This window comes from Sminthopsis crassicaudata, chromosome 5 (assembly GCF_048593235.1).
Source record: "Sminthopsis crassicaudata isolate SCR6 chromosome 5, ASM4859323v1, whole genome shotgun sequence".
Lineage (NCBI taxonomy): Eukaryota > Metazoa > Chordata > Mammalia > Dasyuromorphia > Dasyuridae > Sminthopsis > Sminthopsis crassicaudata.
Genome location: NC_133621.1, coordinates 290,679,218 through 290,706,971, shown reverse-complemented (window position 1 = coordinate 290,706,971; position 27,754 = coordinate 290,679,218). Strand labels below are relative to the sequence as shown.

Below are 27,754 nucleotides of genomic sequence, written 5' to 3'. Positions count from 1 at the left end.
TCCATTTATAGAGGAGGCCACACAGGCCCACACGAGATAGATCCTTCAGGGCCATGATTATTTCTGTTCTACCAGTGAAAGCAATTACCAGTGATTTCTGTTCTACCCAATGTACCAGGCTACATTGTGCATCTATGTATATGTACATATATATTCATCTTTTTAAAAATAGTATTTCCTTTTTATTTTTTAAAATTGTTTTGTTTTTGTTTCTGATTATGTATGTATATTAACTTTTTAAATATACATTTCTTCATGAATCATGTTGGGACACATCATCTTCTTAATAAGATAATGCAAAAATTTTGAGTCTTCTTGTCTCTGTGTAATGTTTAATATATTTACTATACTTAAGAAAAGTAGGTTTCTATTTCTCTCCTCTGCCTACTGACTTCCCTTTAGATTTCAACTAAATCCCATCTCCTCCAGGAAGCCTTTCCCAACCCCTCTAAATTCCTTTGCGTTCTCTCTCATTGCCTATTTCTCCTGAATATAGCTTGTCTTTACATGTTTGTTTGCATGTTGTCTTCCCCATTAGCCTGTAAGCCCCTTGAAGGTAGGGACTGGCTTTTGGCTCCTTTAAATCCCCAGGGCCTGATGCAGTGCCTGGCATATAGTAGATGCAAAGTAAATGTTTGATTGATTGATTTTTTAAAATGCTTATCTTTCATTTATATCTTTAAAATATCACCATCATTGAGTTCCCTGAATTATTCCACCAAACAGAGAGTAAGGATTTCATTCATTGGGAGAAACAGTTTTTAAATAAGTTCCTTTCTGGCTCTGGAAATGCTGAGATTCCATGATTCCTCCTTGCCAGGATGGTGCTTTCCACCATTACCAAAATGCTTGGCTTTGAAATATTGGAGTGTTCTATAACAATATTTCCTTTATTGAAACTGTTTCTCCCTCCACCCCAATTTCTGTCCTGCTTTTCACTCATCAGTGGGGGCTAATAAGAAATCTCATCAGGTGTATGTGTATGTGGGAGGGTGGGGATCCTACTCTTTCCTCCCGTACAGGTAGGTCCCTCCTCTCCCCTCCACCCATTAGTGAATTTGTAAGCAGCCTATGTGTAGTCAAGGCCCTCCTTGATAGATCCTCTTCCCTTCTCTGAGCCCCCTGCCCTGCCTCCTCCCTCCTCCCTACCCAACTATCTCTATCTGATTTCAGTGCCTAATGGAGATATCTTAAGCCGATGTTACCATTGGTGGTCGGCATGAAGGATGGACTTCATTTGTCCCAAGAAAGAAAAAGAGTGAGAATGGATAATGGCTAATGAGAGGAACGCTTATCTTGGGCAACCTTTTCCTCCTCCATCCTCACTTCTTACTTGCCTCTTCCACTTAGAATCCAGTTGTGTTTAGACACTTCTCTCCCCTTCCCTTTCTATATTCCCCTTGTGAATGGGAGAAAAAAGACTGCAGTGTCACTTGACTTCTCTGGCCCTCAGCTTCCCAACCCAGGTACATCAGCTCAGGTGTCATCTTGTTCAGTCCAACTTATTTTATGGAGGAAGAAACCAAAAGTTTAGAAAATGTGTGGCTTTTTTGAAGGGGGAATGGGAAATTAACAAACAGGAAACATGGGGGTATCTTGTATTCTCCATCCTTTTGATTCCCTGTCTGATGGCCAGTCCATAGTCAGTTGAAGCGTGTTGTTTGCCTGTCTGACTCCTTCCCAGCTTTTTATCAAGGATGCTTTTGATATATACGTAGATCATTTGTATGATGATTTGAAAGCAGGTATTTTACCCATGATTTTGTCTGTCACTTGGTAGACCACCTGTTTTCCAGGGCTGTAAGGATGTGATGAGATAATAATTATAAAGCGTTCAGCACAATGCCTGGCAGATGTAGAAGCCTAAGGAATAATTGTTCCTTCCTACTTTCCCCTTTCCTCTCCCCTCCTTTGGATACCTTGTCCCAAGATCCCTTAATACTTTAAAATTTGGAACACTTCAAGCACATATTTCTCTGATGTGTATTGTTTTAAGGCCCATTTCTGCTTCTTTACAGCATCAGGGACAGATATCAGGAGGATAAGAATAACACATATACATGATCCTTGCCCATAAAGTGATAGAAAATAGCAAGCCAGTTAGCTGGAGCAAACCAAGGATCCTGATGGAGAGAGAGGGCCAACATGCGCAGGCCGAATCAAACCATCTTGACTACCATCACACCCAGACTCAGCCTCTGAGCCCCAGAGCCTTGGCAGTAGCAGCATCCCCTAGACTACCACCCTTCTTTCCAGCCTGGCCCCTTCAGTCATTACCATGTGGAGGTGGTTCTCTTTGTGAGAACGGGCCAGCCATCCTTGATACCGTATCATCTGCCATCCCTAGGCAGGAGGTCCAAGATCCCCAGACCACCTGAGACCCCACACTGAATTTCAAGCCCAACCCTCTACCCCTCTATTACCTGGGGATAAGTGATCAGTCATTTTCATTATTGACACTGAGGTCTCTGAAGGGAAGCAAGAGCCTGAAATTTTCAGGCAAGACAAACCATGCCTCCTGAGCTATGAGGATCACTTGGGAACCCATAGGGCCCCACAGATCACTAGCCCTGCTTCCAGCCTGCCTCTTCCTAGAATTTCCTTATTTGTTCAATAAAGGGATTGACACAGTATCTTAAGGTTCCTTTCAACATTAAGAATCCATGTGTCTATGAACAAATTGGCTGCGTGAGTTTGGGCAAATTGCCTGAGTCTCAGTTTCCAAGGCATTTGAAATAGGAATAATATGAGAGTTGGCACTTATTAAGTACCCACTATGTGCCAGGTGTATTTAAAATATTATCTCATTTGATCCTGCTATGGTATTAGATATTATTATATTCAAACCTCATCATTCACAGTTTTAACTTTCAGGACTTCAGGCATTCATGTCATTTTTCATTTCACCTTTTATTGGCAACATCTATGGCAATATGCAGTAGAGAAGAAAAAATAAGAGAGGTGTCATCCCTTGTAGAGTGGCTGGTATCCAGTACTTCCCTCAGCTTGTTCACTGTACCGTTGTAAAGAGAACTCCCTGAGCATTTGGGGTATCAGAGGTGACATTGAGACTGTACCAGTCTCAGGGGCATCTTCTTCCAGCTGCAGTGACTAAGTCCCAACGACCTCTCCCTTGATTTGGGTAGAGAGGGTTGGAAAACAGAATATCAATATTGTTTGTTGTTCCGTTTGGTTTTTTAATTGAGATATTGATACAAAAGGTTACAGAATTCTACAAAAGTAGTAGTAAAAAAAATATTTTGCATATTATCAATTTTATTTTGTGTACCACATTTTATGGATTATTTCACGGTTACTGGATTAGGAAAAGCGCATATTACCAGAATTAAAGTTTTTTAAAAAAATAAATAATTGTTTGCTGGAAAGTATATTTTCAGCAATCTCTGGCAAAAAATTACAGTTTTGGGTATTTGTGGGAACCTAACCCATTTCCTATAGGTCCAGTGGATTAATATTAGTGTTTTTATTTTTGCGCCGTTTTCTAGAATGTTAACCTCTGCAAAAGCTGAGGATTGATTGTATGATCTTCATTTTACAATTGAAAAAAATGAGACAGAGATCAAGTTGCAAATTACTTGTCCAAAGTAAAACAGTAAGTGTCTTAGGCTGCATTTGAACTCCTGACTCCAGGGACAGCACTTTTCTCCAATGCCGCCTGGTCCTTCCATGACAGGTTAGACTAGATGGATGATCTCTGCACTCTCTCCTTTGACGCCAGTAACATCCTGGCTCTTTAAAAGCTGGAACTGAAGAACACTGCATATAAATAACAAGAAATGAATTGAGTAAAAATGACAAGCAATATCTTCCAAATAGTCCCTTCCTTTCCATTCTGGAAGCTGCATTTGTGAGGGCATTGACTAAGTCACAGCGACTTCTAGCTTCTGAAGGATCTTTCAGATCTGAAAGAAACAGTGCTGACTGTCATGTAAATTTATTTGCCAAATGTTCTGCCATTTGCAGGGATTCATATGTGAGTTAAGCACTATGGCACCAGAGAGATGTGAATCTGAATGACTAATGTGGAAAAGACACTGGGATTGTTTCACCTGATGCTCTAAAATAGTTCCCCATGCACCATTTAATCACTTACATGGCTACTGTGTGTCTATAGGGTCGGTGTAACATATTGTGTGTTGGATTTTCTTATACAGGAGTTCTTAATCTTTTTGATTTGGCAGTCAATCTGCTGAAGCACACACACCCAATTGAATGTTTTTAAATGCATAAAGAAGATGCATAGAATTACAAAATAAGTCAATTACATAGGAATAGTGATCAAAATATTAGAAAACAGCATACAGTAAATACATGCCCCTCAGGTTGAGAATTCCTAGGATAATATATGCAAAAGATACATGTCAAGGTGGGCTTAGAGAAGAATAATCTGGGTCTGGCCTACCTTTGTGGAGAGTAGGAGGGACACTCCCGCACTATCAGCAGGCCAGCTTAAGGGTGAGGGGAGCAAAGTCCATTGCAGCTATGTGGGATCTCTCTTGTCTCTGAGGTGGTTTCCTATAGGCTAGATATATCCATCTACCCCCTTCAGAATAAAGTCTTTTCCCTGATAGCTCTCAGGGGTAAAGGAGTAGACCTTGACTTACACTTATTCTTCCAAATGTTGCTTATACAAGGTACCATCACATACAGAAGGCAAATCTGTCAAAGAAAACAGCACATAATTAGAGAAATAGACTAAGTTAGGGCAGGCCAAAGAATTCACAAGAATCAGCTCTTCAGGAAGCTCATATGGGGAAAAAGAGGGAAGAATCTCATGGAGGGGAATTTTAACCTGAAGGTATTAAGATTCAGGGGATATGATAAAGGCTGGCTTTCCCTCCAAGTCTATGGCCTGGACTCAGACTCTAGACTGCCCTTCAAAAGTCTGGCCCTCCAACTCTCATCTCTATCAAGGTTCTCTGAATGTCTTCATCCAGCTGAAGTAAGTCCCCTCTCCCCTCTCTTACCAAATTGGGAAGTAAATCCTTTTTGGTCCACAAATATTACAAGCCACGAGAATCTCCCTCAGGAAAACCACTCTACATCGATATACTGAAGCATCAACAATCTACAAGAAAATCGAGACAACCACTGAATGAAAAACTGTTGTTGAATGAAGTCATAAGTTTGACTCAAAAAATTCTACTCAAGCCAATTCAAAAAATATCTCTTGTCTTATTTATGGAGAGAGATGGTGCTAGGTAGCAGGGACCTACATACCCAAACCAAAGAGCCCCGCCTTCAGGGAGTTTTCATTCAACATAATAGCAAATCCAATTATCTGCACAAAGTAAAATGAGAGAAAAGGAGAAGGGGGGAGGGAGAAGAAAAGAGAACAAGAGAAGGAGGAAAGAGAGAGAGAGAGGGGGGGGGGGGGCGGGGAGAGAGAAGGTGCTGTGAAGGAGAAGGTGCCGTTGAAGTATGATGATGAAGAAAGACCTTGTGTTAAAGGTGAAATAACTTTGGTGTGCTTTGAAAAATGTTAAGAGGATTCTCTAATGTGCATGAATGAGTGCCTTCCAGATGTGAGATGCATGTGTGCAAAGGTGTGGAGATGGGAGATAGACTATCATGTATGGAGAAGGGGTAGGAGGCTAGGTTATCTGGAACAGAGGAGTGAGGGAAGGGAGAAATAGAAAATAAGGCTCCAAAGGGAGATGGGAGCCAGTTTGGATAGGGTTTTATATGCTAGGTAGAGGACTTTGCATTTTATCCTAGTAATAATAGGGAATTGCTGAATATAAGCAAGGATGTGACATGGTCAGATCAGTGTTTTAGAAATATCAATTTTGTAGTGCTGTGGAGGATACCATAAACAGCAAGACTAATTAGGAGGCTATCACAGGGGTCCAAACAATAACTGATGAGGTTATAAACTATGATAGATTGTATAAGTGGAGAAAAGGGGGGTGGAAATGAAAGACATTGCATAGGTGGGACTGATTAGACTTGGCAACAGATGATATAGAAACCATTTAGGTAAATTGCCTAATTTTACAAATGAGGAAACTGAAGTACAGGGTGAGGGGAAGACTTGTCCAAAGTCACAAAGGTGGAAATTTAAACCCAGTACATTTGTTCCCATAGTCAAGTGTTTTTTTTTTTTGCCACAAATCACATTCCCTTTAGATATTCTTAGTTATAGAAGATAAAGCAGAGATTGTCAGAAATCCTTTGTATCTTGGCATCTTTAGTAATCCATTGCCAAATGCATTTCAAGCACATATTCCTTTTTTTTTTTTTTTTTGACACCTTTTCCATGCAGGCAGGGTATTACATAATCTGGCAAAGACAATAAGTCAAGGAGCTGTAAAGGAAAATCACTTGCTAGAAAATACTGTTGACCTCTCAAAACAACTTGCTGGTAGCCCATATGACTTTGCCATGCTGAGATGCACAGAAGGGATTCTGAAGTAAGTAGGTCTATTTAACATTTTTTTTAATGCACAGGCTTTAGTGATTAGTATGTTCATGCAAAATCTAATCCCACATGCCATTTAATGTAAGTCTAAGGTCCTAATACTGCTGACAAATCATGACCTTAAAAAGTAATTTGGCTGAAAGTGGGGCTTAATTTTACTTGACTATACATGTTTGTAGTAGAAATTTTATTTTTCTTCCTTTCTCAGTGGGTATACAGATGATTTGGGAGGGAAAGAATTTTTAAATTTGTGGGGAGGATTCTGGGAAGATAATGGGATAGATAGAAAAATTTTTGGTTCTACACATTTTTTTGATGGAAAAGACCATTGCCTCAAAGGGAACGTAGAGCAGCAGAAATAAAACTGGGGAAAAAACTTTCATAGACAATCTTTCAGATAGCATATGATTGGTGTTGGAATATTGCTATGAGGGGGGAAATGATGGGTTGATTTAAGAAAAACATGGAAATACTTGGACATATGAAGGAAGATGTTATCTACTCTTAGAGAAACAAATGATAGGATTTAAGCATAATACAGTCATATATGTGTGAGTATAAATGTGTATATCTATGTATATACATATGCACATATATATGTGTATACACACACACACACACATATACCCATATATCTCCATGTTTAATTGTAGCCTCCTTTAGGGGAAGGAAGAAAAAGGAAAAAACAAAAATTATACGGCAGAGAACAACAACAAAAAATCTATAAAGAAGGAAAGAAAAGCTGGCAGCTTTGAAAATATCATGTAATATTTATGAAATAGATTTTCTTGAAGTGGAAATTTATTGTTTTATATTAAATCCTCATGTTTTGCTGTGCATATCACAGTTTTTTTTTTTCCTTAGTCATTTTGTATTTGTTTAAAATAAATTTTAAAAAAATTGAGGCAGCTAGGTGTCACAGTGGATAGAGCACCAGCCCTGAATTCAGGAGGACCCGAGTTCAAATCTGGTCTCAGACACTTAACACTTCCTAGCTGTGTGACCCTGGGCAAGTCACTTAACCCGAGCCTCAGGGGGAAAAAAAAATTTTTAAATTACACAAAAAGTAATTTGGCCATATTATCTCCATACAATTTCTTGTCACCTTTGCTATTTTTGATTAGTTTAACTAAATGTCTTTTGCTTTCAATTAGCACATCCTTCAGGTTGGGCTAGTAAATACATATGAGAACTCTCTATGGCTTTGAGTGGTTGCTGGCCCATCCTTACAGAATGATTTGAACCTAGGGTAGCCTTTGGGGAAAACCTTACATGCTGTACAGACCAATGAATTTGCTTCTCTAGATAGAATTTCATATGAAATAGAAGATTTAATATGAGGATAACTCCTAGTAACTCACAAAAATGTTAACCCAGTTTTATTATGCCTAATAACACAATGTATTTTCATTTTCAGATCTCTTCTTGGGAACTTTTCTATTGCAAAAATGAAATTTCAAGAATGCTTAAGTATTCGAAAAAAGTTTATTTGGAGAGAATCATTTCTTAGTTGGAGAAATTAAGGAATATTTGGCAGATTTAATAAGTGGCCATAAAAAAGACTGAAAAGTAAGCTTGAATAAAGAGTTCCCAAGTGATGGAGTTTGTGTTCTGTGATCCTTTTCTACGAGATACCAATGGCTAGAAGGGCTGGGATTCCCACCAAGGGGGGATAATTTTCCTCCTGGATGCTTTGGCCACCTCTCTGCTTATAAACACTAATCATAATATCCTCATTTCCAACTCCGTGAACAAGAGTTGAGAACAGCCATTAAGCTGCAGTGACATGAGAATGAGACTGAGTTGCCAGGAAACTTAATGGGAGGGCCAGTTGAATTAGTAAGGGGAGGCCTTAGAGAGAAATATGAAGGAAACAAGTAGTCTTCTTTTAGTGAGACTCACTTCCCTTTCCATAGCCAGGCCCAGATTCTTTTCCCCCTGCCTCCATTGCCTAATCTCAAGAACCGCTTACCCAAAGGAAGGCAAGTAGATTGAAGTTACTGACACATAAAACCCTTTTACCCAGATTTTCATCTGGATTGGCTTGGTGAGAACGTAGAAGTACGGGGAAGTATGGGATGAGGGGCGAGACTGGATGAGTGAGGCTGTATAATGGGTAAAGGAAGAGATAAAGGAGAGAAAAATTCCCAAGATGACCCCAGAGGGATGGAGGGCATGGCACAGTAAATACCAGTAACTTGTAACTTAAACCAAATTCTTCTTCCCTTCCCTTCCTTCCTTCCTTCCTTCCTTCCTTCCTTCCTTCCTTCCTTCCTTCCTTCCTTTCTTCCTTCCTTCCTTCCTTCCTTCCTTCCTTCCTTGCTTCCTTCTTTCCCTTCTTTCCCTTCTTTCCCTTTTTCCCGCCTTCCTTTCCTTTTCTTTCCTCTCCTCTCCTCTCCTCTCCTCTCCTCTCCTTTCCTTTCCTTTCCTTTCCTCTCCTTTCCTTTTCCTTCCCCTTTCCTTCCCTTTCCTTTTCCTTCCCCTTTCCTTTCCTTCCTTCCTCCATTTCTCTCTCTGTCTCTCTCTTTCAGATTACAAAGAAAACATGCAATTGAGTATTACAGAGGAGTGATAAGCATAAAAGAAAACATGGAACTCTTGACTAACTCCTTCCAAATAAAAAAGCAGCTTAATATCAGCCTCAGCAATGTCATGTGTAAATTAGGTAATTAGTTTATGTTATTGGTAGCTGGTGACCGTTGGGAGGTAGCACAGTAGAGGGAAATGAGTCTTGTACTGGTTTCTCAGTTTTGTTCCTGACCCTTTGGAGCCATGAGATCACAGGTGAACACTGATCCTTGATGTTATTCTTACAAGATTATTTTTGAATAACAAAGGAGATATGATCCATCAAGCACTCCCTTTTTAAAGGCTGTGGTCAGCCATAATTGTTTTTCTGGTCAATCCAAAGTTCTCATCTTCATTTTTAAGCAAATCAGTCGAAAAACATTTCTTATACACCTACTATGTGCTGGGCACCGTGCTGGGGATATACTACAAAGAATGAAATAATTCTTACTTGACCAGATTTACAATTTAATGAGACAAGGAGAGTACATATACACATACATAATTAAGCTCTGAGCATAGTGTCCAGCACATAATAGGCACTTACTAAATGCTTATCAACTGACCGTTGTTCATTTGCTCAATCACGTCCAACTCATGACCCCATGAACCATGGCATGTTACACCCTTCTGCCGCCATCATCTCCCAAAGTCCGTCCAAGTTCATGTTGGTTGCTTCCATGACACTATCTGTCCATCTCATCCTCTGCTCTCCAGTCTTGGAACTTTCTGAAGGTGCAAATTGAAATGTATATGGATTAAGATATGTTTCTTTTCTTCCTACCTAGCTGGTCAATTGATGAAAATTGACGTGTCCGGTCAGTCTGAGCAAGAGGCAACTGGATTTTTGCACAGGGCACTTGATTTAAGAGTTACCTACCTGGGGCCTTCTCACTCATCCACATCTGAGCTCCTCCGGTAAGTCTCCGTTCAGTCTTTAAGACATATATTTCCTGGAATTCATGCAACATCAAGACTACCTGGTCCCTTTTGCTTTCTATAGCCTTCTGAGGGAGATTGAGAGAAAAGGCCAAAACAAAGGGAGTCTTCAAGTACGGAGCTCGAGTCATGAAAGTTTCAAGGGGATCTTAGTGCAGGAGAAACTCTCCAAGAGGAGGCTGGAATACCATCGGCCTCAGAATATCAGCACTCTAAAATCTCCGCTCAGTAGCACGGCTGCTAAGCTCCAGCGGGCCATGAGCCTGGACTCTTACAAAGTCTCAGAGGACAGTAACTCTATAAGTGTTTTAGGAAAAGGGCAGAAGGGCACGAGATTCATTACCTGTAGCCCGACAAAGGAGATCATGAAGCAGCAGTCGCAGAACAATACGGAATTATGGAATTGTAGAGAGGAGAACACGTTGCCAAAGAAAGAGAAAGATGCTTCTGGGAAGAACACAACTTTTGGCAGCCCAGAAAACATATTAAAATCTCCAAGAGAAAGAGCATCTTCAGCGGCCTCTTATAACTGGTCCCCACAAACATCCATAACAGGGTCTCTTAATACCATCAGTTCCCTAGAAATTCCTTGCAGGCCACAAACTTCACCAGAAAATCAGCTCTTTCAGAAATCAGGAAGAAATACAGCTTTTCATAAACCCCTTCCACCCAAAAGACAGCAGCCTGATTTGAGAATGTTGAAAAAACTGAGTGAAAGCAATAAGCAATAAAGACTGTTGTAGGCAACATCTATCAAATACACCCATGTTCTTTCAAGTGTGACTTTATTTCTAAGCAGTCATTTGCCTATTTTTCTTAAGACCCTTGGAGAAAATAAAGAGTAATCTTAATGCCTTGATAAAATTCATAACTGGTGGATTACTTATGTGATCATAAAAACTCTCCAGAATGTTAGTGTCACAGATTTTAACCAAAAAGATCTAGAAGGAACCTTTATAATTCCTGATAACATTGATATAGGTAGAATTACAGGACTTTCTGTTCTGGGAGGTTTTACCCTAGAAAAAAATTTACATTTACTCCAAATTTACATTTTGGAGTAAAATATTTAAAGGAATATTATCCAGGTGTTCATGATAGAATGCTGTGGCCTCTATAACAGTCTGGAAATTATGAATGAATTTTCAAAACAATGTCATGATTATAAAGCATCTTCATGAAACAGGGGAAAAAATATAGATGTAAATAAAAAACTATAATTGGGAGGCCAGGTGGCTCAGTAGATAGAGCAGCAGGCCTGGAGTTAGGAAGATCTGAGTTAAGATATTTACTAATTGTGTGACCCTGGGCAGGTCAGTTAACTCTCTTTGCCTCAGTTTCTCCCTCTGTAAAATGAACTGGAGAAGGAAATGCTAAACTATTCCAATATTTTTGCTAAGAAAACCCCAAATAGGATCATGAAGAGTCATACAGGAGTGAAAGAAATGAAATACAACAAAAAAAACTATAATTCTTGTAGAACTGAAGAATAATGATAATGATTGTATCCTCTCTTTATGTATAACACTTTACTATTATTGTTTACTCTTTCATATGTGAGGCAGCTAGATAAAACAGTAAGAGAGTGGGGTTTTAAATCCAGATTCAGACACTTACTAGCTATATGATCTTGGGCAAGTCACTTATCCTTGTCTGCTTCAGTTTCCTCAACTATAAAGCAGGAGTAATAAAAGCACTTTTCTCCCAAGATTGCTGTGAGATATCCAATGAGATATGTATAATGCTCTCAAAACTTAAAGCTTTGTTATTATTATTCTCATATCTTATTATTATTGCCATCATAATTAATATAACAACTATTATATACAATAGTATGTAATATTATTATATGTAATAATATGTAATATTATACATATTATCTAATATAGTATATAATAACTATTATTTATAACACAATATATAATATAGTATATACTTGTTATATATAATATATAACTACTATTATATATAATATAGTATCTGCTATTACATATAATATTACATAATATAAAGTATATAATAATAACTATTATGTTACATACATGAAGATGGATGCTCCCTCCAACAGAGCAGATTTCCATCCATCCACAAATTTCTAATCCTGTGTGATCTTGTCTGCATCACCTTCCAGAGGGAATCGACTGTTCAGGTTAGGAGACCTTCCTTTGAACAGTCAGATTGTAGCTGCCAGGGGCCCTTTGAGGCCTTCTAGTTCCATTTTATAGATGAGGTTAGTGAGACTCAGGGAGATTAAGTCACTTGTCAAAAGATATATAGGTAGTAAATCCTAGTGGTGACATTTGAATCTGAGCCTTTGGTCCCCAAAGCCACTGCTCTTTCCCCTCTGCCACCCTGTGTCCCTTGTCACATTTGGGGGATGCTCCGGGCCTTGGATTGTCTGTCTGTGTCCTCATTGTAACTAAACAACTGGCCCAGTCTGCCCTCTGGCCAAATAGGGCCTTGATTTCTCTTATGAGACTTTCTCTGCATAAAGTATCATTGACAATGTGTTATGTAGGCCTGGTCTGTTGTGTCTTTCCATTACCCTTATCAACTGTAACTAATATGCTTTTCATATTGTAATGTTTTAAGATTTGTAACTATATGGTATCTGTGTAACTATATGGTATCAGTGTAACTATATGGTATCAGTATTTACATAAATAAAAATGTGGCTCCATATATTCATACTTTTTAGTCAATAATTAATAAACATTGAAGCATCTGCCTTGTGCCAGGTACTGCACTAAATGCTGTGGATACAAATAAGAAAAATAAAAAAGCCAGTCAGGGAGCTTATAATCTAACTTTAAAAAAAAAAAAAAAGGTATGGGGCAGCTAGGTGGCACAATGGACAGAGCACCAGCCCTGAAGTCAGGAGGACCTGAGTTCAAATCTGGTCTCAGACACTTAATGCTTCCTAGCTGTGTGACCTTGGGCAAGTCACTTAACCCCAATTGCCTCAGGGGGAAAAAAAGGATATTAGGATATTTAACATATATAAGACTGCTTGCCATCTGGGGGAGGGGGTTGGGGGAGGAAGGGAAAAAATCTGAATAGAAGTAAGTGCAAGGGATAATGTTGTAAAAAATTACCCATGCATATGTACTGTCAAAAAAATGTTATAATTATAAAATAAAATAAAAATTTAAAAAAAAAGAAAGCAAAAAAAAAAAAAAGAAAAAAAAAAGGATATTAGGAACGTCCTGCCATCATTGAAAATATTATGTAAGTTTCTATCAATCACTGAATAAGCATTTGTTAAGCTCCTTCTGTCCCATTAGGAGCCTAGCTTCCTGTCCATCCGCACCTGTTCAAGATAAATACAAACAAGCAAGTATGTACCAGTGGGCTAACTTACTGGATACTCTGTCCAACTATCTTAACCTGGGCAATATATATCCTAATACCCCATTGCTTTTTCCTTTGTGAGTTACTGAATCAATCTCCTAAATGCTCCTAAATGATCTCAGAGAGGAGGTTCTATAAGGACTCTAAGTCAATCAGTTGTTCAATTCAACAAACATGTATTAATCACCTACCAGATGCAAGGCACTGTGCTAGGCACTGGGGATACAAAGACAAAAAAATGAAATAGCCCTGGCTTTCAAGGAGCTTACATCCAGCAACAGCATCATTCCATTAAAAGGAGTCTTGGAGAACTTCACTATTTACCGAAATATCACACGGGCAAAAAGTTTTAGTTAGTCTATCTCTTTGTTTAATGCTTCATTTAACGGTCATGAGCAGAGCATTTATAGAACAAAGTTATCATTGTTGATCTTAGTATGTGGTAGAAAGTCTTTGGTCCTTTGGAGACTGCCCCCCTTTCCCCTTTTTGTAATCAAATGTACTCTGCAGCAGAATCCAATTCTCTCTCCCTCTCAGTCAGTTGTGTGGCTGTAAGAATAGGGTCTTCTGTGCGATTATTTTAAGTCATTTGTGAAAACTTGCCTATTTCATATTTTCATTAAGGAGACCCTCAACATAAAGATTTTTTTTTTAAATGAGAAAAAAGAATATGGGTCAAAAGATACTGATGTTGTCCTAGTTGCCTTTTTTTCACATGGGAATTACCATCCATAACTTTTTTTCATCCATTCAGTATTTTCAGAATCTTGAAAAATGAAGCCCTCAATACTTTTAATATTGTGCTGTTTCCAGAATGGATTTCCCTCCTGTATATTCTTGCCTGGGTCTGACTATTCTCACTTCTGTTTTTTAAAAATGCCATTTATGGGGCAGCTAGATGGCATTGGCACAGTGGATAGAGCACTGATCCTGGAGTCAGAAGGACCTGAGTTCAAATGTGGCCTCAGACACTTCCCACCTCCTGGCTGTGTGACATTTAGCCTCAATTGCCTCACATACAAAAGGGCCATTTTCTTCATATTTCCTCACTGTGTAACATAGTTGAGCTTGAAGTATCACAAGCCAAATGTGAGTTTGATGGACATGGTTTATTTGCTAATGCTAGCTTATTCAATTTTTTTTTTTTGCCTGTTGTCTTTCCAGAAATACATAATGCTCAAGATATAAATGATATGGGTCCAAATTTATATAAATAAAACATTTGTCATATATAAATGTAATGTTTGTAAATTTTATATATGTGATACATATTGTATTTATATATATAAATAAAAAGATATATTTATATAATACATATTTAAATGCTTGAGGGATGATTTTGCTTGATTGGAGATTTGGTTTCACTATCATTTTATAAAATACAGTGTGTAAATTTCTGCTCTCTCCCTCACTTAAATGCATCACTCCCTGATGTCATGGTCCTCTTCCAGCAAGGAGGACAACAACCATCTCTGTGGGTAAAGCTGACCTGGAATTGATCAGTTGGAAGATTTCTTTCCCCCTTCCCTCCCTCCCTTTCTTCCTTCCTTCACTCCTCTCCTTCCCTCCTTCTGTCCACAAACGGTATCATACTCTTATCTATAGATGCTCTTAAAAGCATTTTTTAAATTAATAAAAATTATTAATTATTTACCAGACATATGCATGGGTAATTTTACAGCATTGACAATTGCCAAGCCTTTTGTTCCAATTTTTCCCCTCCTTCCCCCCACCCCAATTGGACAGGTTGAACAATACATGTTAAATATGTTAAAGTATAAATTAAATACAATATATGCATACATGTCCAAACACTTGTTTTGCTGTACAAAAAGAATCGGACTTTGAAATAGTGTACAATTACCCTGAAAAGGAAATCCAAAATGCAGGTGGACAAAATTAGAGGGATTGGGAATTCTATGTAGTGGTTCATAATCACCTCCCAGAGTTCTTTCACTGGGTGTAGCTAAAAGCATTTTTTTTTTTCTTTTGCCCCTCTGAACCCTGCTAAGATATCTTGGGGTTTACTGGCTAGATTTCTTTCTCAAGGACCAAACCTTAAATCAAAACCAATCTGATTCTCATTGGCCACCAATAGGTTCCAGGCCAAGCTCCATTTGGTCATTTTGGGGTCCTGATTGATTCAGATTGAATGTATACAACAATTATTTCTGCTTTGGCCAGAAATACTCAAGCTTTTCCCCTCCCAGTTTCATTCATTTATTTATTTAGTTTTTTTGAACTAGGTGAAAGAGGAGATTTTTTGCCTCTGTTACTCCCTAGCCTTAATCACTGACTAGGTACTGCCTCAGTCAAACTGAGACTTGTTGAAGACTTAGCTTCAAAAGGCCAAGGTCTCTAATTGCATCCAGGGCCATCTCTACTCATCTTGATCTATATCTTGCCACTCGTGAGAAATGGATGGGCATTTATTTGGTTTCCACCATTATGAAAATTTAATTGGAGAAATGAAACTTAAATTAGAAAATTGAAATCCACAAGAATATCAAAAAATAATCAAGAGTAGTTATCTTCCTCCAAAAGAATGTAAGCTCCTTGGGGACAGGGACTGACTTTCATAAAAAGGGGTGATGGTGTGAGATTAGAATCTTTTATTCTTTGCCCTTTGCCCTCTTCTGTTACCTTCCCCCTTCTAGAATGTAAGTTCCTTGGGAGCAGGGACTGGCTATGTAATGGAGGTGGAGATTCATGTTGTGTAACTTTAATGAGGAATCAGGGGAGGAACTTGTTCTTCACAATAGAAAATAAAATGCTGCCTTTGGAGTTTCATCTAGGATCTATTCTTGCAAAAATGTAAAATAAATATTTCCTGCATTTATCAGTGAGTCCGTGGAGTTCTTGGTAAGATCATTTGTTTCTTACACACTGGGCCCAGAGGAGTCTGGAGGGGAAAGTGAGGCAGATAAAAAATCACCTCCCTAGGCCACAATTTTGAAGGGGTTTAAAAGCTCTGGATCTAATACTGGCAGGGAATTTAGAGATCATCCAGTCCAAGCATCTCATTTTTGATATGTCAAAACAGACCTAAAGAAGTGATTTTTCCCAAGATCAAAAGACTAGCCTGAAATTTAAAACCAGCTTCTCTGATTCTAAATCCATAACTCTTTCCCACTAAATCATAAATTATGATGATGACCAAGGATTGGTTAAACAAGCTGAGGATGTTTATTTAGTCTGGATAATAGAAAACTCGGGGGAAGAAGAGTATCACAGATGTCGTCGGTTATTGAATGCATTGTCAAATGAATGAGAAATTAGCTTTGTTCAACTTGACCCAAGAGGAGAAGGGACAGTGAGTGGAAGCTTCTGAGGCAGAGGTTACTCATTCTAGACTTCCCAATCAGAGATACCTTGAGATAAGTCGCTCCTAGAGGGAGAGAGTTGGCTGAATGCTCATTTAGTGGGGATATCAAATTCAAACAAGAATTTCCTGTCTTTTCCAACTCAGAATTTCTGAGTCTTAAGTGCATAGTAGTACTATTCAGTGTTAACGAGACACTGTGAAAAGCACATTTAATAGAGAATGAAAAATGCTTTTGAAATCCATATGAAGACTTCTTTTCTTCTGAGCTAGTTCTTTAACTGCCATATAGTAGAATTATTCAGAAATTTGTGGAGTTGCCCATCAAAACCAAAAAGGAGTCAAATCAGTCCTGGCCACCTTAGGAAGATAATGAATCAAGGCAGCCCTTGCATCTCTTTGAGGGTAATGGCTGGAAAGCATCATGAAGACAGTACATTGTCCTTTTCATTTTGGGTGGTGGTGGTGATGAGGCGACTATGGTTAAGTGACTTGTCTGGATCACAACAGCTAGTAAGCGTCAAATGTCTGAAATCACGTTTGGACTTTCCATTTTGAGAGTTAGTGCTTGTGGTCAGCAGGGACCTAACCAAGCAAAATGATGAGTTGGTTTGGGCAACATTTTGCTATTGCTCTTTTATATCATCTATTCGTATACTCTGTTGCTGCTAACATGTAGTTCTTTTGTAGCTGGTAAAAAAGGCACTCTTTTGTATCATCTATTCGTATACTCTGTTGCAACTAACATGTAGCTCTTTTGTAGCTGGTAAAAAAAAAGGCACAAAAAATTGAAGGAAAAAATCACACTTTAAAAAACAGAATTGGCCTAATGTTAGACACAGTTAACGTGAGAGACACAGATTTTAAATGTTGATTCCTCCAAAACCTTGAACAGATAAGTTTCCACTGAATGTGTTTTTTATTAATTTTATAATTATAACATTTTTTTGACAGTACATATTCATATATATATATATATATATATATATATATTTTTTTTTTTTAACAACATTATCCCTTGCACTCCCTTCTGTTCCAAATTTTTCCCCTCCTTCCCTCCACCCCCTCCCCTAGATGGCAGGCATTCCCATACATATTAAATATCTTATAGTATATCTTAGGTACAGTATATATTCCACTGAATGTTGTAAGCCTCTAAGTAGTGTGAGATAAGTTATCTCTGACCAGTGAGCTTTCAGAAGAAGATTTGGTTCCAAACTTTTGATAAAGATGTCTAGGCTAGAAACTGGTTTAAACTGACCAGGGTCAAGGATCTGGAAAAGGCTTTTCTTTATTGTGCTTGCTTAATAAGCTTCATGCATACAAGCTGACACACCCCAAATAGAATTAGAACCTTATTAACATAATAAGGGATTTATGACAAAGGAGGTGGAATATGTTCAGGAGTAGCATTTAAGAAATGATGTAACCCTAAGGGGAATTAACCAATCCATTCTTGGGGGAAGGGAAGGAACTGATTTAACAGCATAAAGCTTGTCTGCTTCTGTATCTAGTGCTCCCTCTTCCCATTAGAAGGATGGAGCCAGTCCAATTTCTCTGGACTTTCTCTTTCAACAAAATTTCCTTTGTTACCTGACTTTCTGAGTTGGCTTGTATCTAACAATATTAAAAGAAGCACAAAAATGTGCTAAAGGAAATAACTCCCTAACAAGCAGAATACACCAAATGGAAAAGGATGTCTAAAAGCTAACTGAAGAAAATAATCCCTTAAAAATTAAAAATTAGAATTCTGAAATAAAATAAGGTCAAAAGAATGAACAAAAGTGAAATATCTTACTGGAAAAACAACTGGAATATAGATCAAGGGGAGATAATTTAAGAATTATTGGATACCCAGAAAACTATGACAGAGCCTAGACAGTTCAAGAAATTATAAAGGACTGCCCTGATAGAAATGGAAGGAATCCACTGATCACTGCCTGAAAACCATCCCCAAATGAAAACTCTCAGGAATATCATAGCCCAAATCCAGTGCTTCCATGTCATGAAGAAAATATTGCAAGCAACTAGGGAAAAAAAAAAACCCACACCAAATAACAAAACAGTTGAATTATTGTGGAGCCATAGTCAGGATCACACAAGATTTAGCAGCTTTCATATTAAAGAAGCAGAAAACTTGGAACATGATATTCCAGAAGGCAAAGGAGCTAGGATTACAACCACCAAAAACCTACATAGCAAAACAAGATAATCCTTCAGGTGAAAAATAGATATTTAATCAAAAGAGGACTTTTAAGCAATCTGAATGAAAAGACCTGGGATGAATAGAAACATAGAGCAATAAGGTCAAATTGTATACACTCTTATATGAGAAGATGATTCATGTGACTTGTAAGAATTTTATAATTGAGGCATTTAAAAGGAGTTTACATAGAGGGCATGGGTATAAGTTGATTTTATGAGCTCTTAAATAAATGAAGGCATGAGAAGAAGGGATGCACTGGAAGAAGGGGAAAGGAAGAAATAGAAGGGAGAAGGGAAATTTTTCTCAGATAAAAGAAGCATGAATTCCTTTTACAATGGAAGGCAAAATGGAGGATGGGTAGTGGGCAATGACTGAACCTTATTCTCATTGGAATTGACTCATGAAGAGAAGAATGCACACATATACACAAACATACAGATATACACACTCAGTTATTTATAGAAATCCATCTTAACTAATAGGGAAATAGGAGGGAAAGGGGATGAAAAAGGGGTGTTATGATAAGAGGGAGGGCGAGTTAAGGGGCACAGTGGTTAGAAGCAAATAGGACAAAATAGATGTATGAGTAAAGACAGGACAAAAAAGAGAAAAGAAACAAAGTGGGATGGAGAGAAATACGTGACAATCATTACAGTGAATGTGAACCCGATGAGCTCACCCATAAAACAGAAGTAAATAGCAGAATGAATTAGAGACCATAATCTAGCAATCAATTCTGGTTGGAACCCAAGTTTGTTTAACTTTTCCTGGTTGCTTTTGAAGAATATTGAAATTGGAATGGTGGAATGGAGCACTAACTTATTTAGATCAACATTCTTGCCTGTAAGAAGTATCCCAGAAGATGGCCACAGGAGTACCTGACCATTCCCTGATATCTTCAGAGATATGTTCACAAATTGGGTATTTCCAGAATTATATTAATATCTAACATAGCTTTAAGCTTTGCAATTTGCTTTAAGTATGTTACACCTTTTGATCCTTATAACCACCCAGAGAAGGTGTTACTCTTATCTTCATTTTACAGATGAGGAAACTGAGGCATACAGAGGTGACTTAAATTGACCAGTGACACACAGTAAGAGACATAATTCAAATTCAGGTCCAGCATTCTATCTACTGTACCACATTTTCCTCTACTTGGGACTGTCTTAGGAAAGCTGCTAACTAGGGCAGGGCTTTTTAAACTTTTTTCCACTTGTGATCCCTTTTCATCTGAGAATTTTATATATAACATCAGATATAAATTAAACATTTACTGATAATAAATCATAATTTTGTGACCCCCTACCCTTAGTTACAAGACTCCATGTGGGATTGTGAACCACAGTTTAAGAAACTGGAAGGGCAAATGCTTACAGTATGCCTCTAGCACTTTGATATAGGCAAAATTTGGCTAAAATTAACATTAAAGACAGCCTTAGAAAGGGAGAGAAGTTTAAAAAAGGGAGCAATGTATATTTTGAAGAGCTATTCATATTTCCCCTGCTTAGCCTTGATGATTTACTGAAAGGCAGTTCCAGTGATAGAAGGAACATTGTTTTTGGTATCTATCAGGAGAACAGTAGTCGAAACTGTGGCTTTGTTCCTTCCTATATGGTAGATTGCTCACTTCATCTCTTGTAGTCTCCCTTATCTGTAAAATGAGAGACTTCTCAAAAGACTTCTTTATCTATAAAATTCTGTGATAGTGGTAGTGGCAAGAGTGAGGGTGTCACCAGTGAATAATATTGCTTGTTTATATGATCATTTACTGCATACCACCCTACTGCCTCCACGTTGTTTTTTTTTTTTTTTTTTTTTAAGCAGCAGCATCTTGGAAGCTCCTAGCAATCATACTCTGGGGATATCTACCTCAGTTCACATAATAGCCATATAGTGAATGAAAAAGATAATTGGAAGCTGCTCAGACCAGAAGTCCCTCTGTGGGCTAAATTTTGCTTTCCATTCCTCTCAGTTCCACATTTATTTACTCCCTATCTCATTTTCTACATTTCTTTGTATTTATGCTCTTCCTGCAGAAAGGTTCCCCTGCAATGCTTCAAATTAGTGCTTAATATATTGATTTCAAGATTTCAAAATAAAATGTATGATTCTGAAATCTGAGTATTTCCAATTTTCTCAGTGACATTTTCTTAATTATCTTCAGTTAGCATTTATTAAGTGCCTATTTTGTACAAAAGACGAGTTTAAACATTTCAGCCTGGGGATAGTATATTCTATAAGTGGTGTTGTGGCCAACAAAGTCTAACCCATAAAAGGAAAAAGCACATGAAGAATAAATGCAAAGTAATATGTACAGCCAATGGATAGCAATAAGACTTGGGGGAAGAGTAGGGTAAATTCTATTAGAGGTTAGCTTTGAAGGGAGCTCAGGATTCTTAGAGGAGAAGAGGAAGCTGAACATTTTATGGTAGATAGCCGGAAATAAAGGTATGGAAAAAGGAGAAAGAATTTTAATAACGTATTTAATTGAGGTTCACATTCAATTTAAATGATGCATATATACCCTAGAAAGGGTTGGGAAATTGAAAAAAAAACCTTTAGATGATTATTATATAAATTATGTGTTATATAATATAACATTATATATTATTTAATCATCAGTACTGGCCGTTTTTACATCTCAGTTACTAAAATTACTCTGAAAAGAGGTATCATGGTGTCATGGATGGAGAACTGGTATCAGAATCAGGAGAATCTGGATTCAAATACTGTCTTTGTCTGTCAAATACTGATTTGTGTGACTCTGGGCAAATCAGCTAAGCCCCCAGGGATCCAGTCAACTCAATAACTATAGAACACTCCTCTTCCCTGGTTCAAATCCAGCCTCAGAAAGTAGCTGCATAACTCTGGGCAAGTCATAGCTCTGTTTGTCTCAGTTCCTCATCTGTAAAATGAGCTGGAGAAGGAAATGGCAACTCCCTTCATTATCTTTGCCAAGAAAATTCTATTTGAGGTTGGATATGTCTATAAAGCTAAACAAAAAATTGCATTGATAGAGGGAAGTTTTTATTCCAAAGAAACAATCACAATTCTTATTTAAAAAAAAAAAATTATCTGGAAACAGCCATCAGTTCTTGTTGTTTTATGACTTAGCCAATAGCCATTATCCTGAATTAGCCCGGGCAAGGCGGATAATAAGAGCTAGAGGTAACACACTATTGTCAGAATTTCCTTGTGCTATAGCAGCACAAAGGAAAACCATTCCAGACTTTGAGCTACCTTTTTTTGCTGTCAGAGACAATTCCTTCCACTAGAGGATGTACTTCAAACATAGAATAACTGACTGTCAAATTGCTTGCTTTCTTTTGCCACTGGGGGATGGAAGAAGAGGTGATTGAATAGACTGAATGGAGATCATGTATGACTGCTGGGTTCTGCATGTATATATGGGATTGCCAGCAAGTTGTCACCAAGTCCTTTAGCCCCCAACTTAGTCGATGTTTGTCTTGCTTTGGATTTAAGGGCACTATCCTCTATTAAGATCTCTTGTACTTCTTTTGAAAGGCAATTAGAGTTAAGTGATTTGCCCAGGGTCACTCAGCTAGTAGGTGTTAATAAGTGTCTGAATTCAGGCCTTCCTGACTTCTAGGGTCTGGGTTCTATCCATGGTGCCATCTAGCTGTCTCATCTTCTTGTACACTTGATCAGATTTTTAAAAAATAATACTGTTCCAGGAAGGGATCTGGGGTGCAGAAACCTTCCCTTCCCTAATCAGAATGATTAGAATTTTGAAGCCCTGGGCAGAAAAATGCTAGATAAATAAATGACTTTTCTCCAAGGAGACAGAGACTGATTATTAATGACTATAATAATTAAGTTAATAGCAAGCATGTGGATTCTCAGAGAAATTTCTGGCTCACTACAAATATTTACAAAGTCCTACATGTAGAGATTTTGCTGTTGCTTTGAGTCATATCTAACTCTGTGACTTGGGGTTTCTTGGCAAAGATATTTCATTGATGTGCTATTTCCTTCTCTAGCTCATTATTTTTACAGATAAGGAAACTGAGGCAAGCAGGGTTAAGTGATCTGTTCAGGATCACACAGCTAGTGTTAGAGACCACATCTGAAGTCAGAGAGATGAATCTTCTTGGGGTGGGGGAGGAGAGAGAGAGAGAGAGAGAGAGAGAGAGAGAGAGAGAGAGAGAGAGAGAGAGAGAGAGAGAGAGAGAGAGAGAGAGAGAGAGAGAGAGGAGAGAGAGAGAGAGAGAGAGAGAGAGAGAGAGAGAGAGAGAGAGAGAGAGAGAGAGAGAGAGAGAGAGAGAGAGGAGAGAGAGAGAGAGAGAGAGAGAGAGAGAGAGAGAGAGAGAGAGAGAGAGAGAGAGAGAGAGAGAGAGAGAGAGAGAAGAGAGAGAGAGAAAAGAGAGAGAGAGAGAGAGAAGAGAGAAGAGAGAAGAGAGAAGGGAGAAGGAGAAGGGAAAGGGAAAAAGGAGGAGGAGGTGGGAGAAGGGAGAAGGTCGAGGGGAAAAGAGGAGGGCTGAGGGGAGAGGTGGAAGAAGGAGGAGAAGGAGAAGAAGAGGGGGAGAGATACACAGAGACAGACACATACACAGAAGAAAAAAATAAGAAACAGAAAAAGATGGACAGGGAGAGATAGGGGATGGATGGGTGGGTGGGGTGAGAAGTTCTGCCTAATTGTTCTGGTTTGGTTAACTTGCCTTCCCCTTTGCTCTAGAGTATCTCTCTGACTTGGCCCTGAGGAACCCTCAAGGGTTGAGGGCATGGCAGCACTGCCTTTTCCTCAAATATTCCAGGTTCTATGTCAAAAATGAGAGCCATTGGTCTAAATGTGGAACATCTTTCCTTTCCTTTCCTTTCCTTTCCTTTCCTAAAGTACAGGTTAACTCTGAATGAGAAACTCCAGCCCACATATAACAATAGAAAGTCTTGTTTTCAGATCTGCCAGTCTCAATGCTATTCCCTTAATCCGAGGTTTTGAAAGAAGCCAAGTGGGGGAAAGAGCAAATTATATTTCCCCTGCTTTAGTACAAGAAACCAGAAGATGGAGTTAGCTATTAGTGATATTGTTTACTAGGCAAGCTAATGGGTTAACAGGATCAGCTGACCCCATCATCTCCTTTCAAGATAAGGCTACAACTTTAGCCACTTGGTGGGTAAATGGGACCACGGGCTGAGAGGTTGGCCACTGCCCAGGTTTTCTGTACTCTTGGGAGGACTATATCATTGATTGAACTTTCCTTGAGGACTCTCAGTGGGACAGCTGGATGAGGACTAATTAGCGGGGTCCATGAACACAGCCTAAGGGGAGGGTCAAGAACAATCAGGGGTTCTCAAACTACGGCCACTGGACCAGATGCGGCCAGCCAGGTTATGGCAAATGGGCTGAGGGGCAGAGACAGAGTGTGAGCTTTTGTTTTTACTATAGTCCGGCCTCCCACAGTCTGAGGGACAGGGAACTGGCCCCCTATTTAATAAGTTTGAGGACTATTGGAAGATAATTCTACATTGTAGACAAGCCTCCTAGCACTGTCAGAACCCCTAGGTACTTTGCAAGTGAACTATGACTAATAATACACTTACAGACCAATGTCTCTACAAAGGTACCTGAAAATTCCAGCCTCTTCACACGATTGGAGGCTGATTTTTGGATGGATAGACTCACAGTTCAGCATTCTGCTTTTACTAGAAATGTTTCTACTCAGTAGGCAGGACCAGGTGGAAGCATAAAGCTATTGAGATTTTCCAACCCAGGGATTCTTAACGTGGGATCATGGATGGATTTCAGAGGGTTCATGGACTTGGGGCAGGATTTTTTTTTTTTTTTTTAAATTAACCTCCATTTGAAATGTGGTACTTTCCCTTCAATGATGAGTTTGGGCAACAAAACCAGATTCTGAGGAGTCCTTAAATATCACCGGCTGCTAAGTTGGTCCAAGACACAGAAAGGATTGTGCATTAAAATGGAAATCTTTCCCAGATGAGGCCTTTAGTGGAAGGCTCTTTTCTAATTGGGAGGCCTCTGGGCTCCCTGGATTCAGGGAGAGCCGAGTTCCAGGTTAATCTCACATATGAGCTGTGTGATGCTGGGCTAAGTCACTTACCTCTGCCTCTGGTTAAAATCATTTAGCTACTGAAAACTACGGGATGAAAATCAAAGATTTAGCGTTCATTTTTAGCTTCATTTAAATTTGCTGAGAAAACTGAAATTTAGGGAGGGAAACTGGCCTGCACGACTTCCTGCCTCAGAGGTGCGTGCGGCCCCCGGTCCCACCGTTCGCCCGAATGTTTGGAATTAGGGTTAGGAAGTGGAATAGCGGAAGGGGACGCCACGCCCATCTGAAGTTGGATTCCTGGGCCAGATTCCGGGTTCTTAGTCCCTGCATTTATTTCCTTCTTGGGACTCTCCCTCTCTCCGCTGAACTCGCCTCCCTTAAGCTAAAAGTCCCGAAGCTGCGAGCCCTGAGGGCGGCTCGTAGTCCCGGGAGGCCGGGCCGGGCGGAGGGGGCGGGGAGCAGGTGTCCCTGATTCCCAGCCAGCGGCAGGCCCGTGGGTTCAGGGCCGAGAGCTTCCCGGCGGTCTCCCGGAGTCAGGCTTCTCCCCAGGGCCCCGGGCCCGTTTCCAAGGCCAGTGCCCGGAGGATGGGAGTGGAGGAGGCCGGCGGGCGGCGTCGCCGCGCTCTGCCCGTGTCTGCATTGGCTCCGGAGGCGCCCCTGGCCCAGCCTCCCCGCACCGCCCCCGGTGCCACCTTGCACCAATGCCCTGGTGCTCTCCCCAAACCGCCTCCTTGTGTGCGCCAGGCGCCGGGGAGCGAAGGCCGCTGCCGCCCCTGCCGCCGCCGCCGCGGGGAAGTGACTTCAGCCGGCCTCCGGGGGGAGCCGGGGAGCCCCCCGAAGACTAGGCCCCCGGTCCCGGGCGCCCCGCCCCCGCCGGCAGCGGAGCCGCCACGTGCTTGCAGACGCAGCGCTGCCAAGCTCTCGGGTGGTGCGGACGTGCCGCCGGCCCCGCGCTGAGCTTCAGGGGCAGCATGGCAGCGGCGGCCGGACCCTTGTGGGGCGGCCGGGCGGCGGCGGCGCGGGGGCTGCTGGGCGCCTGCCTTCGGGGAGCCCCGGCGCTCGCTCCTGCGGCCGGGAGCCTGGGCTGCCGTGCCAGGGGCTTCTGCACGGCGGCCGGACCCGCCCCGGACATGAAGAGTTACCTGTGGGAGCGCTACCGGGAGGCCAAGAGGGGCACGGAGGGTGAGTGCGGCCGGCGCGCGGCGGAGCGTGCCCACCTCAGCCCGGCTCTGACCCGAGACCCCTCCCCGGGGCTAGCGATCCGTCTGGACCGGGGTCTGGAGAGTTTGCGGCGGACCGCCGGAGCGCGCCGCGAGGGCGGGGCCGCTGTCCAGCTGGCTTTCCGTTCGGTTGGGCAGACCTTTGTTTGGAGCGGGACCCGGGACTGCGCCGGGCTGCTTCAAGTGTTTGGTCTGCAGGATTCTCCCCGCGAGGGCCGCTTAGCTAGCCGAGGCTCCCTGGCAAGGAGCTGGGGGATGCTAGCGTCTGGGCTAGTGCCAGCGGCATTGGCCCTTCAGGGAAGCGGGAGCATCGCTCCCCCCTTACCGACCCTTTTAATGGCCCCACGCTGATTAGCATTGAACTTGACTTGAGCGGGCATCTCTCCGGGAAAGGTTGCAAATGCATGTCCGAGAAACTTTTAAACTTGTCTTCTGGGCAAAGAGCTTTCCTCCCACTTCTCTTCCCCTTCCTTCTGCCCCATCCTCCCTCTCCCTTTTTCTATTTCTCCCTTTTTCCCTTCCTCCCTCCTTTTTCTCTCCCCTCCTCCCTCTCCCTCCTTTCTCTCCCTTCCTTCTCCCTCTCTCCTTTTTCTCCTCTCCCTCTCCCTTTTTCCCTTTTCCATTTCTCCCTCCCTCCTTTTTCTCTCCCCTCCTCCCTCTCCCTCCTTTCTCTCCCCTCCTTCTCCTCCCTCTTTCCCTCCCTCTCCCTCTCTCCTTTTTCTCCTCTCCCTCTCCCTTTTTCCCTTCTCCATTTCTCCCTCCCTCCTTTCTCTCCCCTCCTTCTCCTCCCTCTTTCCATCTCCTTTTTCTCTCCCATTCTCCCTTTCCCTCCTTTCCCTCCTTTCTCTCCCCTCTTCTCTTCCCTCTTTCCCTCCCTCTCCCTCTCTCCCTTTCCCCCCTTCCTCTCCCTTTTTCCCTTCTCCCTTTCTTCATTTCTCCTTTTCTCCCTCCCTCCTTTTTCTCTCCCCTCCTCCCTCTCCCTTCTTTCTCTCCCCTCCTTCTCCGCCCTCTTTCCCTCTCCTTTTCTCTCCCTTTCTCCCTCCCTCTCTTTACCTCTCCTTATCCCTGGTCCCCCACCCAATGGGTGTTCTAAACAAACAAAATACAATTCGGTGCTATTGCGAGGTCCTGAGGTATTTTGGTCCAGCGAGGAAGATTTATTCCCAGCTGCTCTTCAGAAAGGGAGGGCAGTGTCAGCCAAGCCTGGCCTTGCCTCCTATATGTCTGAAAAAGCCTTTGATATTTCACGCATCTGCTGACCACATGGCTGGCAATAAGGATGGTGGGCCTTATATTTTGGTTATGTATTAACTTCCATGAAGAGACAGTAGGGAAATTCAAAGTCAGCTCAGCCCTGTTGCTAAGCAGTTGGTGTCCAAGTGGGCTTCAAGCTCTCTATTAACTTGGAATTGAAAAAGCCAAAGGCATTTGTTTCAGTCTTTTTATAATTGTTGGAAAGTATCACCTTCAAGTGGCTCCAGATCCAAGATTCCAGGAGAGAGAAAAATTCCCAAATATACTTTTCCATATTAGGGGCACCATGGGGGCAAAAATCTCTAGAATCAGGAGCCTTCCCATTAACCCAGGGTGTGACTTTGCACTTGCTCTCTTTGGGCCTTGTAGGGGGCCTCTAGGTGGCACAGTTGATGGAGCACCAGCCTTGAATTC

At 40.8% G+C, this 27,754-nt stretch overlaps 2 protein-coding genes and 1 long non-coding RNA gene across 3 annotated transcripts in view; 2 read left to right on the top strand and 1 right to left on the bottom strand.

Annotated features, from left to right (window-relative positions):
* LOC141544830 (putative tetratricopeptide repeat protein 41) overlaps positions 1-10,715 on the top strand; it is an 81,632-nt gene extending 70,917 nt beyond the window's left edge. Inside the window, 6 exon segments of the mRNA XM_074271423.1 lie at positions 6,287-6,434; positions 7,860-7,920; positions 7,922-8,028; positions 8,974-9,107; positions 9,799-9,928; positions 10,014-10,715. Of these exon segments, the coding sequence (XP_074127524.1) occupies positions 6,287-6,434; positions 7,860-7,920; positions 7,922-8,028; positions 8,974-9,107; positions 9,799-9,928; positions 10,014-10,680 (1,247 nt within the window). The 3' untranslated portion in view covers positions 10,681-10,715.
* Positions 3,266-26,301, bottom strand: LOC141544831 (uncharacterized). Its single transcript, XR_012482818.1, has 4 exons — positions 26,009-26,301; positions 4,989-5,089; positions 4,626-4,680; positions 3,266-3,777 (listed from the first exon to the last, which is right to left on the bottom strand). It is a non-coding gene; the product is annotated as an uncharacterized LOC141544831 (long non-coding RNA).
* Positions 25,315-27,754, top strand: part of NT5DC3 (5'-nucleotidase domain containing 3) — a 92,517-nt gene continuing 90,077 nt past the window's right edge. The window contains exon 1 of the mRNA XM_074271421.1: positions 25,315-26,048. Within this exon, the coding sequence (XP_074127522.1) occupies positions 25,838-26,048 (211 nt within the window). The 5' untranslated portion in view covers positions 25,315-25,837. The remainder of the gene's footprint in view (positions 26,049-27,754) is intronic.